The following is a 15,099-nucleotide window of genomic DNA, read 5'->3' as shown; positions in this document are numbered from 1 at the left end:
TATCACAAGCCACTGTTTTGACTAATCATTTATTATCTGCATGTTACTCACATATTCTATATTATAAATGCGAGGAGCGGAGTACTATTATGATGAGTCATTTGCACATTAACGAGTGAGAAAATTCATTGTGTCAGCGATATTATTGATATAAAACAAGAATTAAACAAGTGCCTGATATTGAACCTCGCGCTACTCCTGCATTTTTTTCCCTACCACTAAATACAGAATATCTATTAATCTCTTTTTGCTCGCGATGGAAATATAGAATACGAACTCAATCAGTCTAATTTATTTAATGTTCTCTGATTTTAAACAAACTTCAAGCTCCACGATGCCATACTCTTTTAAATGACTTCCACATATCACAGAAAAAGGTTAATTGCATGAAAGAATCATAATTATATACAATCGTTAAAACAGCTTTGAGTGCAGCCTATGAGTGAAATACGCTATACCTGAATTCCAGACTTATATCACCTCTTTTAAAGACTTGTACAACATTAGCTTTCTTCCGAGATATAGGAAAAGTTTTCTCCTCTAGAGATCCATTGCACAAATACCATAGGATTCTAGGTAGTGACTGAGAAACGGTTTATTTTTAACATGATGTAAGTAATATTGTCAGCACTGTTCACTTTATTGCGATCTAAAGTTCTTATAGCATCCAAGACGTCTTGTTCAGTAACCGTAATACTTTATAATTAATAATTAATCATAATGTTGAGTTCTGGAAGACAATCGCTTTGATCATCGATCGTTAATACTGACGCAAAATACGAATTGCAAAATTCCTTTTTTCACTGTTTGTTTATGCAGTTAAATCGGATTGCTGAGGATTTGAGGACTGTATATGTGGTGTTTCCTCGTAGTTTACAAAACTATTATTAAAGATTGTCCAAACATTTATGCACTTTATATGCTAGCATATTTCTGGCTGATATCTTGACTTAAAAGGAAATCGTTGTTTAGTCTCAATTTTCGTATGTTATTTCTTAGTATCTTAAATCGCTCGAGTACTTATATGAATAAATATGTTTTGCCTTCTACGCCGTTTTCGACTCATTGTCTTGATAGCTGAATCACTGCATACTTTGTCGCCTGGACTTAATACGGCCTTTTCACCTGGAATTAATTCTTTCACAAAAGTTAAAAATACAGCTTTGAAACTATTAAAATAATCATTCACTATAAACAGCCAGCAAATTATTTGTCCCAATTATGATCTATAAGCTTATTAAATTTTGAATTATTCTTATTCCAAACATTTCGTATGAAATATCGTTTACTTTTCACTGCAACATTTATGGAACAAAACATTATTATAGAATCACTAATACTATGGTCGACGGCATTTGTAACTGATTCTTTAATTCTGATATTATTGGTAACATATGTTGGGATTTGCTGAGTTGAGGAGTGGTTTGTCATCCTAGTTGATTCGGTGATAACACTGGATAAATTATGTTCTTACCGTTTTAAAGATTCCAAGTTCTGAATTTGAGAAAGAAATTATCCATTAAAAGCTCACGATAATTTAACTTTTGCTGCGAAATGTATAGCCTCATCGACCGCACTATCAAATATTGATGGAAAGTTATTACCGTAGTGATTATTTGTCCATAATATCTTAATAAACGACATTTTGTTTTCTCAAACATGTTTTGCTAAGATGAATTTTTTTATATTTCATCCTTCTTGTACAAATGTCTAGGTCCAGGATTTCTTTCTATGGTTCCCACTTGCAATAAAAGATCTAATAATACCGATGCAATAACAATTTCTTCTCATGACTTAAAGATTACAAGCTATTGAAAGATATATATATATATATATATATATATATATATATATATATATATATATATATATATATATATATATATAATTATTTAAATAGCTATCTAAATAACTCGAATCACCTTTTTGTATTGACATTCAAAATGTATATCTATACCAACAGCATTCACTCTGCATTGTCAGTCGATTTTGCAACAAATCTTGATAGACAGAGAGTAAAAAAGAGAAGATAATTAAGAAGAAAACGAAGAAACTCTATAAATAGGAGTGTAAGCAGCACAGTATGCATGAATAGTTTTCATCAAAAATTGTTTTTAATTATGTTGTATGATAATAATCGCATGGCCACGTTTAATGCTTCCATCTAATAAACATTTCGTAATTAATGTCTAGACCCAAGTTCTAATTAATACATTACAAAATCAAAAGAAAACAGTAAAGAAAAAATACATTTTGCCAAACAGATAGTAAAATGAAACTTAAAGGTAAATTAGGATAAAGCAGAACAAAAAGTTCATTGAACTACAGATATATATATATATATATATATATATATATATATATATATATATATATATATATATATATATATATATATATATATATATATATATATATATATATATATAAATGATACAACACTTTTAAAAATGATTTTCATTATTTCGCAATATTTAGTCTGCGAAAGTAGTTAGATTTATTTGCTCTTAAGAAATATGTTTAATTTGAGTGCATATGTCCAGTCAAGACGGAATATTTTATCTAGGACGTAATGTCAGCAATGATGCAGACAAGCAACGGAAATTGGAGATGGCTCACGGATAAACGAACGCCGGTCAGTCACAAGCATCGTGTCACATTGCTGAGACGTGGATATAGAATTGGGCAAAACGACTGATTATTCCCAAGATAACTAAGCTGAAATGGTCTAACGATATCATAATTTTTTTGGCCATGAAATTCTGTGCATTCCCGATTCATGAATTTAAGAGAAGAACCGTGCATAAAATCGCGTGTTTGATAATCCCCCCACCCCGAAATAGCATAAACACAGATTAGACCAAAATAATCGTCCATCTCGTTCTATTTTCGTATTATTAAAATCTCATTATTTCTGTTTTGACAGACCTGCTTCTTTCTCAGCGAATTGAAAAGTGCACACATTGGTCTGCGTACTTGTGACTTGCGACCATTAATTGGTTTTAAAATATATATATATATATATATATATATATATATATATATATATATATATATATATATATATATATATATATATATATAAATTTGACACTCCCCCCCTCGCCGTATTGTGTTAAGTCGATGAGTTTGATATTGAATTTATTGAAATTTCGTAACAGATTTGGGAACAACAATAACAACAACAACAACAAATACTTCTAAGCCTGTTTTAAATAGCAATTGGTAGTTGGAAAGTTTCTTATAAAGTACATCGCGACAGGTTAATAGGGAATTATATGTTATTATAATGGCTACAGGCAGAGGTACGCCTACCTCTTTAATTGATACGCCTTTACCACAGTCTGTTCACTGGCGACTCTTATCGCCCTTGTCGCCTACTATAGAGAGGCAGATAAAACATGTGGACGTAGACAGTAACGTCCATTTTCTTGTGACTTCGATTCCGTGCGAGGCCAACAAAGTTGATGGCGATGCACGTGCATTTGGTGGCAAGTCTGATAATCTGAAGTTCGAAACTTTAAAGGAGGGTACGCCTGAGAACGTGAGGTCTGACGGTTACAATCGAGCTACGTATCCAGTATCGAAGAGACAGTTGAGTCCGCCCACTAATAGTCTGCTAGAGACTATAGATACTCTCAGCACAGAAAAGTTCGAAAAATTAGGAACAATCATAGATCATTTGTTAAGAGAAAAATCGGTCGGGAGCCACAGTAAGATAAACAATGGAAAAGTGACGTCAGGCTCACGTGTAACCAAAGGAGATGACACCGGAAAAACAGAATAGTGCCCCTCTGTCTCCAACTCGAACAAAGACAAGAGTTAAAGCAGACACTTACGATGGTTCGCAACCTTTCCTAGACTATATGACACATTTCGAACACTGCGCAATGATTAACGATTGGAGTGAAGTTGGAAAAGGGTTGTGCTTAGCTGCGTGTTTAAGGAAAGATGCTCTCCAAGTCTTAACAGATCTCCAAGTCCAGCCCGGTCAAGTGGAATTTGAGAAGTTGAAAGCTTCCTTGGAAGCTCGCTTTGCGCCTCGTAAGCAAGATGAGTACTACAAGGCACAGCTCCGAAGCTGTTTCAGGAGAAGGGGGGAAACACTCCCTGAATTAGGTCAAACGATACAAAGACTGGTTTCGTTGGCATATCCCTGTTGCCCACCTGATATTTGCGATAGGCTCGCAAAAGACCACTTCTTAGGGGCGGTACAGGACGAAAATCTGAAGCTCGAAATTTGGCGTCATCGCCCTAGCAGCTTGCAAGAAGCCATCAGGTTAGGGGTCGAATGGGAGGCTTTCCTGCGTGCTGGTGCAAGGCAGAAGCCAGTAAGTTCTGCTAGTACAGATTATGAGGAGTCTGCAGACAGGTGCAAGGAGAGTACATATAAAACTACAATCGAACAACTTTAGGCAAAGATAGAAACATTAGTGGAACAAAATAAGAAGTTGAATAAACAACAGCAGGAAACATTAGATCGTTGGCACCAATCGGAATGTAGGCAACGCGAGTTAAGGCGATCAGGGGTTCAGTGTTGGAATTGTAACAGATGGGGTCATTACCAAAGCGAATGCACTAAGCCTCTCAACAAATACAACGAACAGTGGAGAAAAATAGACCAACGAAGGGGGGACTCTAAAAAGATAAGAAGCACAGACATTTCCAAGCCTGTACGTTACTTAAACGAAGAACCGGGACTGTTCACACAATGTCTTGTTAATTTGGTGGAGCTCGCTTTGCTGGCAGACACCGGTGCTGCCGTTTCCATTATCAACAAAAGGCGGTATGAAGCACTATGTCATCGAAAACCAAAACTCAGCACTGTGGATAGCCAACTAATCAGTGCATACAGTAACAAAATTGAATCTTATGGTCAGGCTGAATTTTTGATTGCTTGGAAAGGCGTCAGAAGGCGACATGTTTTCGTCGTTGCTGACATTAGGCCTGATGGAGTACACTGCAAATGCAGGGACTAAAGCTCACGTGCTACTTTGCGGTGTCTTTAGGCTGTCACCATATCACCTTGGCTGAAAATATCATTGTCCCAGGTGAGAAGGAAATTATCACGCGAGGTTGGATGGCGAATGCTGGCTGTGGAAAGCTAGCTACCGAGTCAGTGCTTGAGCCTCTATCATCGTTTAGACATGAAACAAAAATCCTTGTCGCGCGAGCCGTCATTAAGACGGTAGACAGAACAGTGCCAGTGCGGTTGCTAAACCCGACTAAAGAGGCTGTGAACTTGCAGGCTGGTGTTTGTTGTGCTGAAGCCAGTGCAGTCATATCTACACAAAATGTCGATTGTTTCAGACAGGATTCGAACAGCAGTCTACCGTTGTATTTGTCTGAATTATTTGAGAGATCAAGAGTCCATTTGAATTCTGATCAAGCAGCCGCCCTAAACAGACAGTTAAGCGAATTTCGCACAGTGTTCGCTAAAGATGATGACGACTTGGGCAGAACAAACCTTATCAAGCATGCTGTCAAGACAGGGAATGCCGCTCCAATTCGAGTACGACCTAGAAGATTACCGTTCCGGCTACGACAGGAGATTGACATACAAGTGGACGACATGATGAAAAAAAGGTTATAGAACCGTCCATAAGCCCCTGGGCTGCCCCAGTTGTATTGGTGACTAAAAAAGATGGAAGGAAGAGGTTTTGCTTGGACTATAGGGCGCTAAATGCAGTTACAGAGAAGGATGCGTATCCTCTTCCTAGAATCGATGATAGTCTCGATTCGTTGTCTGGCATGAGCTGGTTCTCGATATTAGATTTGATGTAGGGGTACTGGCAAGTTGAAATTTAGCAGGCTGATCGGCCCAAGACAGCGTTTGCAACGTGAAGGGGTCTCTATCAATTTAACGTCATGTCGTTCGGCTTATGCAACGCGCCAGGGACCTTTGAGCGACTAATGGAAGCCGCCCTAGCCGGGCTACAATATGAAGTTTGTCTGATTTATCTCGACGACGTGATAGTTTTCGGAAGCAGATTCGAGCAATTACTAGAAAGACAAGCACGGGTCTTTACCTGTCTTTTAGGGGTCGGCCTAAAGTTGAAACCCAGCAAGTGTACACTCTGTGCACGAGAGGTTCGGTATCTGGGTCATACTATTTCAGCGGCCGGAGTTGCCACTGATCCTGAGAAAGTAGCTGCTGTTTTGAAATGGCCCACTCCGAAATCAGTAACCGCAGTGCGGAGGTTCCTTGGGTTTTGCAGTTATTATAGGTGGTACGTAGGTCACTTTGCTGAAATTGCAGCTCCCTTACACCAATAACGACAAAGAATTCTGTGTTCCACTGTACAGAGGAACACCAGGCGGCATTCGAAAAACTACGCAAAGCGCTTGTCTCTGCACCAATGCTGGCTGTACCGGATTTCAATAGCCCCTTTATACTTGCCACAGATGCGAGTGGTGAAGCCATAGGTGCTGTCCTGTCCCAGAATATAGATGGGAAAGAAAGAATAGTAGCTTACGCTAGTCGGTGTCTGGACAGGACAGAACGCCAGTATTGTGTCACTCGTCGTGAGCTGTTGGCCGTCGTACATTTCATTCGCCATTTTAAGACCTACCTTTATGGCAGAAATTTCAAGGTGCGTACTGACCACAGTAGCCTGCGATGGCTCATGAGCTTCAAAGAGCCCGAGGGACAGTTGGCTCGTTGGCTGGAGCAGTTGTCAGAATATGATTTTGTGATAGAACATTGCCCTGGAACTCGACATGCCAATGCTGATGGTTTGAGTCGCTTACCGTGCAACGGTTGCAAATACTGTAGCAAACGTACCGTGGGGTTTTCCGATATACGGCTAGACAGTGGGATACATTTTGGAGAGATACAGAGACAACATGCTACTTTATCACGAGTTATTAGTTGGGTTGAGGCACAGAAACGTCCTGCTTGGGAAGAAATATCTGGGAATAGTGCAGACGTTAAGGCTTTATGGGGGGGGGGGGGGCATACAAATTATTAGAGATGTCAGACGACATGCTTGTGCGAGTTTGGTTAGATCGTGCCGGCAAGCCAGTTAAAAGATATTTCGTCGTACCATACAGTTGGCGGCGAGAAGTCCTAAAACAATGCCATGATGGAGCCGCCGGGGGACACTTAGATGTTGACAAAACGCTCAGTAAAGTGCGCCAACGTCACTATTGGCCCGGTATGAGGGATGATATTCGTGACTACTGTGCGACGTGCTCCGTCTGCGCTCAGCACAAAAGTCCCAAGCAGAAGCGCCGAGCGAAACTTCAGGGCATAACGGCTGGGGAAGCAGGAGAGCTGGTAGCCCTGGATATTTTGGGACCTCTTACAAAAACGAAAGAAGGAAATGCATACATCCTTGTAATTGGAGATCACTTCACTAAGTGGATTGAGGCGGTGCCTCGGCCTAATATTGAAGCCACTACGGTCGCAAGAGCGTTGCTGGATAATTTTATCTGTAGATTTGGCGTGCCTCGTGTGCTGTTATCTGACCAAGGCCGGCAGTTTGAAAGTGCCGTATTCAAAGAGCTCTGTGTAATATTAGGGATTAAGAAGACGCGAACGTCTCCCTATTATCCACAATGTAATGTGATGGTGGAACGGTATAACAGAACTTTATGCCAGATGCTAGCAGCATACGTGGATGATACACCAGAACATTGGGACCAATACCTTTCTCTTACGAGTATGGCATATCGTGCATCTGAGCACACTTCCTCCGGATTCACCCTGAACAAGCTAATGCTGGGCCGAGAAGTGATTCTCCCTACGGATCTTCTAGTTGGCAAAACACCAGACGAGGCCCCAAAGAATCTGCCTCGATTTGTGTCGGATTATAGAGAAGCAATGTGGGAAGCCAACGAGGAAACCCGAGAAAAAATAGGCACCGCTATTCGGCATCAGAAAGTCGCTTATGATCTCATGGTTCATGGTCAATCTTTCAGTGATGGTGACCTAGTGTGGTTGCACCATACGCTACGAAAGAAAGGGAAGTCAACTAAATTACAGGTCAAATGGACTGGACCATGGCGGATTGTTAAGAAAGTAACGGATGTTACATATCTGTTCGCAAGGAGCAATCATAAAGCGACTCAGTTTGTTCACTACAACAGACTAAAACCATGCTTGGTGCCACCAGAAAGTGAAGATACACACACCGATAGCCACGAAGATATACACGTTAGTGATGATGATACCGATGAGGAAGAAGAAGTATTGCCATATCCAATTACGGCTCAAAGAACTAAACAAATCGAACAAAGAAGGGCTCGGCGAAGAAGCGTCACTGTGTTGTGACAAGTTACAGACATGTTTTTAAACTGAGTACAGTTATTTCATGAACTTATAGCACTGACCGGTGATAAACTATGGGTGGGTAATAATCGTTTCCCCGTGATTATTAAATTGGTTGGGTAGAGACACGTTGTCACAACGGGTTTGAAAATCAGAGCCGCGCAGTGATAATCATAATAATCTGCGCCCGTCGGCTGTGTAAATGGTGTGATTCTAGTGAAGTAATTATGTGATGACAGATGTCCAATTTTTTTTTATTATGTTCCTATGGATAAGATGTATGTGTTGATTGTGTGCAGAGTTAATTCACAATAGTTGTAGAAGTTGTTTGCTGCTTGAATCCATAGTTTGGTAAATTAGATCTATTTGTTTGGTTTGTGCTTGGTGTGAAGCAGAGCTACATTATGAAGAGAAGAGGGTGATTTTATGATGATTATTTGGAGATTAGTGGACTTTTTTTCCCCTGTCACTGTAGAGTTATTACAAGTGGTGAATAGATGATGGAAAAGGCAGTGTCACATGCGTTCGGTGGATGACAATGTGTATCGATCCAGTTGGGCGTTGAAGTCATGGTTGACTTGTATTTGAAGTTCGTAAGAAACGTGTTCTTCTCTGAAAAGCGCATTCTATAACCTCGTTGTACACAGGAAGGTCCCTGTGTTTTATTGTCATTGAACTGCTAAAGACTTGCCAGTTGAGAATTGCTTCGTACAGTGTGTATTAAAAATTGTTCGCTACCATCCTGACAATCGTAATGATTCGGTGTGGTTTCCATCATGTGTAGTTTGATTTATCTGCTTGGATGGACATGTGTCCATTTGGAAAGTTGTGATTGACAATTTGTAACACATGTCAATTAATTAGCAGCATGAAATAATGGCATTGCACACCACAGTATAGTGAATTGTTTATATGATGGTGTTCTAAACGTTTGCTTTTGGGAGTACGTTTTTTTATGGCTATGTTTGGACGCTGTAGCATTGGTTCATTAGTAGTGAGTTAGTTGTAAGAAGATAGGATCGTCTGACACAGACTGAGACGAAAACAAAAATGTGTGTACACGCGTAATAAGGTCTATTTGGAGACGTGTATCCTGGTGGGAACGCAAACTCTAGACCTGAGTTATTTTTGGGTAAACAGGAATAGTCCTCTGATACATTTATTGTCTTGTTGACCTATGTATAGAAAAGTCCTTCCTGCAGCGAATTCCGAAGGTTGTTTTTGTTTTGAGAGAGTTTGAACCCGAACAGCTTGTTGGAACATTTTCATGTTGGATTCAACTGGGTTAAATTGTGTTTATTGTTGACATTTAGGTTACTTATAAGCAAGCAGTGGATTCAAAAAGAAAAAAAAAAAAAAAGTTTACTTATGGATGTCGAGTGAAAGGCTATTAGGAACAAGTCCATTGATTCAGAGTTTTGTTTTAATCATCTTTGGTAATCATTAATTGGTTGGGTGGTTGATTTTGGGGAAAATAATCAATTTTGATTAGACCACGGAAGTGTGACATTTGTGTCACTCGAGGTCGAGTGATCTTTTTAAAGGCGGGGGTAATGTAGTAAATTTAGAGTATGTGCACTTTTTTATAGCCCCCCGTTTTAAGCAATTCTTAGATTTGTGTGATTACTTGTGTGATTATTGGAATTCGGCGCCATGGAAATACTCCTGGCCCGAACTAATGAGCTAATTATTAGAAGCAAACGTCACGGAGTGAAGTGTTAGTGTGTTTCCATGATGTCCTAGTTCACTAGTACTGAATTCCGACCAAAACCGAATTAATGTCCCTGTCGTAAAATAGTCCATATTAAAATATAGTGGTATACATTGGTAGCGTGACTGCAAGGACAGTACTTACGGTATTAAACCGGTAAATTACACAAGGGCATAAATAAAAAGGGACTTGGCAGACACCGTTTATGTCGCCATGTGGGCGAATATGGTGCAGTTATATCGGCGAAATGTGCCTGGAAAGCATAGATTGACTGGCCTATGGTGGCGAAGTTAAAATAGTCCCCATTGTTAGGGAGTACTCATATATGTTCTAAGGCGTGAACGGTTGGTGGTACGGAAACATAATGAAGCCAAAACACGCAGATGTACGGTTGATAGATAGTTGGCAGTTTGGTTTATCTGTGGTCTTGCATTAAGTAGAGGAAAATTTTGGGTATATAATGGACACGTCGGGCTTTCTAATTTACAACTGAGGTTGTATGGAAGTCTTTGGAAAGTCGGGGTAAACTTATGACTTCTAGCGAGAATCGCGCCAGGGTTTGACAACCGCTCGGTCAAGTAAATACCTGTGTGCGTGTAACTATATATATATATATATATATATATATATATATATATATATATATATATATATATACGTGTATCATCCACATTGTTGTCTCATTAATGCAAATGTTCATTTGAAAGAGTTTATAATATTATTTCTTAAGCACTGAACACGACCATCCTTCCTATTTACGCATGTATCGATTCAACTTTCTATCTCTTACTTGTCACATTGTCGCAAATGAGTCTGGCCGTAGATCGGTAGGCTATGCGATCAAACTGCATCAGCCAAGGTCCGTTAGTTAACCTCTCGCACTCTGCCAGAAGCGAATCAAGACAATCCAGAATGCAATCTAGGTTTCTGCAATATATGTATATGATTCAAGTATGTTAGTACAAAAGAGCATAACACACTTGTATGGCATACTGTTATACTGGTATGGCATACTGACATACTTGTAGGACGTACGGCGAATTCCTCAATTTTCTTGGGGTACCCTGTTTTGTCTGGAAGTAGTGGTTGCAGCAAACAAGCAAGACAAAGACTTAACAAACTAACAAACAATGAAGACATATTAAACATTTTGTCCAGAAATTTAAGGACCAATGAAAATGTCTAGGTTTTTGCTCATCACCACGAAAACTGATAACCACACAAATAAATAAATCAACAATACACGTATTATCTAACTTGCTATAAAGCAGTTACCATATTGCACCACTGATTTCTTACTATTCAGCCAATTCAACATTATTTTACGGATATTTTATATTTTATATTATTTTCTACTATGTTGACACCTCTTATTCTCATCCCAACACCTTTAATTGGTTAAGACTTAGAAGTGACACCCTGGTTTTCTAATGATATTTTATGCTTTGTGTATCCCTGTCCACCCATAAGGTGTTATAAGTTTGTTTGTCTCCAAGAAGAATAAAGATACAAATTTGGTCAGGGGTAGTCTAAGTTTTGTTCATCATATGATAGAGTTTAAATTATCCCATTAACGTTAGGTCGGTTGTACTCCCTTCCCTATACCTGGGCTGGCATTGGGCCTGGTTTCTATCCTTCCTTCCTTTGAACCTAGGTGAGTACTATCCACCCTGGGGACTATTTAAGTCACAGGCTATTTTTCATTCCCTTTCCTGTTGTAATAATATTGAGAAGTGACTCTGCCAGTCATTTTAGTCCAATGTGATGTGTGCTGATGTGTGTTATGTTGTATTGTGTTGTGTCCCTTATTTCGTGTATGGATGGCTCTAGCTAGGTCAAATCTTCTATGGTTTTATTCTCTTAGTCTCATCCAAACACATTTAACTGGTTAAGACTTAGAAGTGACACCCTGGTTTTCTAATGATGTTTTGTGCTTTGTGTATCCCTGTCCACCGATAAGGTTTGTTAAGTTTGTTTGCCTCCAAGAAGAATAGAGAAACAAATTTGGTCAGGGGTAGTCTAAGTTTTGTTCATCATATGATATAGTTTAAATTATCCCAATAAAGTTTGGTCGGTTGAACTTCCTTCTCTCTCTATACCTGGGCTGGCATTGGGCCTGGTTGCTATCCTTCCTTCCTTTGAACCTAGGGAAGTGCTATACACCCTGAGGACTATTTAAGTCCCACGGTAGTCTTCCTTCCATTTCCACTATTGTTTTAATATTGAGTAGTGACTCTGCCAGAGTCATTTTATTCCAGTGTGATGTGCATATGTGTGTTCTGTTGTATTGTGTCCCATTTGTCGTGTATGGTCGGCTCTATCTAGGTCAAATCTTCTATGGTTTGTTTTCTTATATAATCCTGTCTGTATATAATTTTGAATCGTCGCCAAACATATGTGTTAAAAATAATAAAACTTCTATATGCATAGTATATTTGTACCACGAGTGTATGAGCTGAATTTTGTTATTTGTATCTAGATTTTCTATATGCCGTGGCATATTTTTGTCCAATTATTTTTGTATTGTTGCATCATAGTGCCTGAAAGAGGATTGAAATCTTGCATCACGCGGACGTGGAAAATATTGTTTTGTGCTTCAAGCTTTTACTTGAAAATGCTTTAGCACCTGATATAGGGATCGAAGTTTTCTGTATTATTCCTAGATCTCTCTCTAGTAATTTCTCTTTAGAGTGCACATTTATGGTGGTATAATTATCAAGAGAGAGTTATTCTTTTGTTAGTTACATTTATGATTGAGTAAAGTTGTATAATTTTCTGGTGTATGTTTCAAGTCATTTCATAGTTACTTTTGAAATACCTGAGCATCCCAAAACGGATCGAAAATCTCTATCACACGGACGTGATAGAAAACATGTAGGTAGTGTGTTTAAGTCTTTAGTTCTGTGGTGGAAGTACTTAAGCACTTCTATAGGGATTGAAAATCAACATCACGCGAACGTGATTAAAACATCATATTTTATTCCGATTTGTCATTTCCCCTTTTTGTGTTTTTGGTGTAAAAGGTGAAATTTATAGGGTGTATTATTAATTTTAAAAAATATGCTTTTAAAATGTTGGTAAAAACATTTGATATACCAATACTATTAGTAAATAATGGTGAACAGCCCATGTCGGATTAATAAGCATTAATAAATATTGTTTCAATATTAGGTTATGTTTCAACAGTGGGCTATCACTTCTATAATCTCTGAATCTGTGATGAACTTTCACTGATTAATCGTTAGCGTTGTAGTAAAAACGACAAAAATATTAACAATCCCCATCTTGTAAATCAATTAAACATTGGGCAGATTTTGTTTTATCAATAGACATAAAATATTTAAATACAACATTACCCGCAATATGACTCTAGGTATGTGCTAGCATTCATGAATTTGAAGATGTCGACATATGATATGTTATAGGCATGCAAACATGAAGACGTCATTCTGTTGGTGAGGCAGGCAGGAGAACAGTAATCTGTACAGTTAATGGAGTTATTCCCCTTAGGGATGTCCGTGCTTGAACACGACGTTGTCAAGTTGTACCGCCGCATTAGAGTAGTGGTGTCATTACAGCCAGGCCGGGAATTATATATTTGAATCAGGTCGTTGTAATAGTCTGCTTGTGACTTCGTGCACAAGCCAGACGCTTCATAATTCCAACATTGCTTCATGTAAGCATATGTTCTGAAGGAAAAAATTATAAAAAAAAGAAATAGATATTATGCCAGAGAGAGAGAGAGAGAGAGAGAGAGAGAGCGTTTTGGTCGCAAATGATCGCAAATCTGTGAAACAGCAAATGACATTTGCTGTTTCACAGATTTGCAATCATTTGCGTATAGACAATCTCTCTCTCTCTCTCTCTCTCTCTCTCACATGCATGCACCCCCAATGCAGTTATACACACATATGCACGCCAGGTATAAACACATATACACACAACAACATTTACGGTGCAAATTACCAGCATTAAACACGTGTGTTTGTGTATGTGTGGCTAATGTTTGCCCCGTAGATGTTGTGTATGCTTGTATATGCGTGTATACCTGGCTACTGGATCTCAATTGCCTGCATTGGTTTTAATAAGTTCTTCATATACCGTTCATTAGCACCATTCCATTCTTGTTTTTATAGGAAGGTCCAATCAGACTTCTAGAACAGGCTTTATACGAGATTCATTAGCATAAGAAGATTCTGATTTACTACAGAACAATTTTTATATATAAATTTTCAATCTCAACCTTGAGGATTAATTATAATTTATTCACACATGCATTAACTCGATGAAGGTAGGTAGCATAGGTCGGTAGGTACGCGTGTATGCTAGGATTAGTCTTAATGTTTCTGGTTGTACGGGATACTGAAACAAGAATGAGTTCTGGACATACAGTATGATATATTAAATTCTGGACAACGATAGAAAGATTGTCTAAAACAATTGTTCAAATAAATTTACACAATAAGCGAATTTCAACAATATATTATAAAATTCGTATTTTAATTGTGCGTTCGCACACGTGTATAAATACGAGAGAGAGAGAGAGAGAGAGAGAGAGAGAGAGAGAATCACTGACTAATTGTTTTGAGATGTAAATTTTATACAAACCTGCAAACTGCTGTTGTGAAACCTTGTAGGTCTCTGTTGTTATACTTTATTGGAGCATTGATGTAATCACTTACAGTAGATGCAGCAAAACAAGGATGGTTCTGATAATCACGAGAGCAATTCAAGGCTTCCAGGGCAACTAGAAAATAATTAATATAAACCAATAACTTTATTTACAACTACAGTTATTAGCATTACTTGATGTGCATGCTTTCATGATGGCTTGTCTTTCCCTATGCTCGCAGACTGGCTAGTGATTCCCAGTTCTCACACATTGTTTATAATAATAACTTAAAATATTATTAAAACCTCACTCAATCACACCTCGAAAACAGACCTGGGACCATGACATGAAATTCTTTATATATTATATGTACTTCTTCAATAACTGTATTATAAAGTGTAAAGTATTGTGGAAAACGATACAATGTCACGGTACAAAACCCGTACGCAGGTTCTTGAAACTGGTCTGAAGGATTGGAGTGGAATGTGTATCAAAATGTCATTG

The 15,099-nt window shown here is 38.4% G+C and overlaps 1 protein-coding gene across 2 annotated transcripts in view; it reads right to left on the bottom strand.

The window, feature by feature from the left end:
* The window catches only part of LOC149793846 (uncharacterized), an 83,137-nt gene that overhangs the window by 9,610 nt on the left and 58,428 nt on the right, over positions 1-15,099 (bottom strand). For both annotated transcript variants that reach the window (XM_089967825.1, XM_089967826.1), the window contains 3 exons: positions 14,592-14,730; positions 13,340-13,672; positions 10,774-10,910 (listed from right to left, as the gene is read on the bottom strand). In XM_089967825.1, coding sequence (XP_089823951.1) covers positions 10,774-10,910; positions 13,340-13,672; positions 14,592-14,730 — 609 coding nt within the window. The remainder of the gene's footprint in view (positions 1-10,773; positions 10,911-13,339; positions 13,673-14,591; positions 14,731-15,099) is intronic.

The sequence above is a fragment of the Sinohyriopsis cumingii genome, chromosome 8, assembly GCF_028554795.1.
Source record: "Sinohyriopsis cumingii isolate HCF-2022 chromosome 8, ASM2855479v2, whole genome shotgun sequence".
In the NCBI taxonomy this organism is placed as follows: domain Eukaryota; kingdom Metazoa; phylum Mollusca; class Bivalvia; order Unionida; family Unionidae; genus Sinohyriopsis; species Sinohyriopsis cumingii.
The sequence above is the reverse complement of the archived record's forward strand: the minus strand, read 5'-3'. Positions and strand labels throughout refer to the sequence as shown.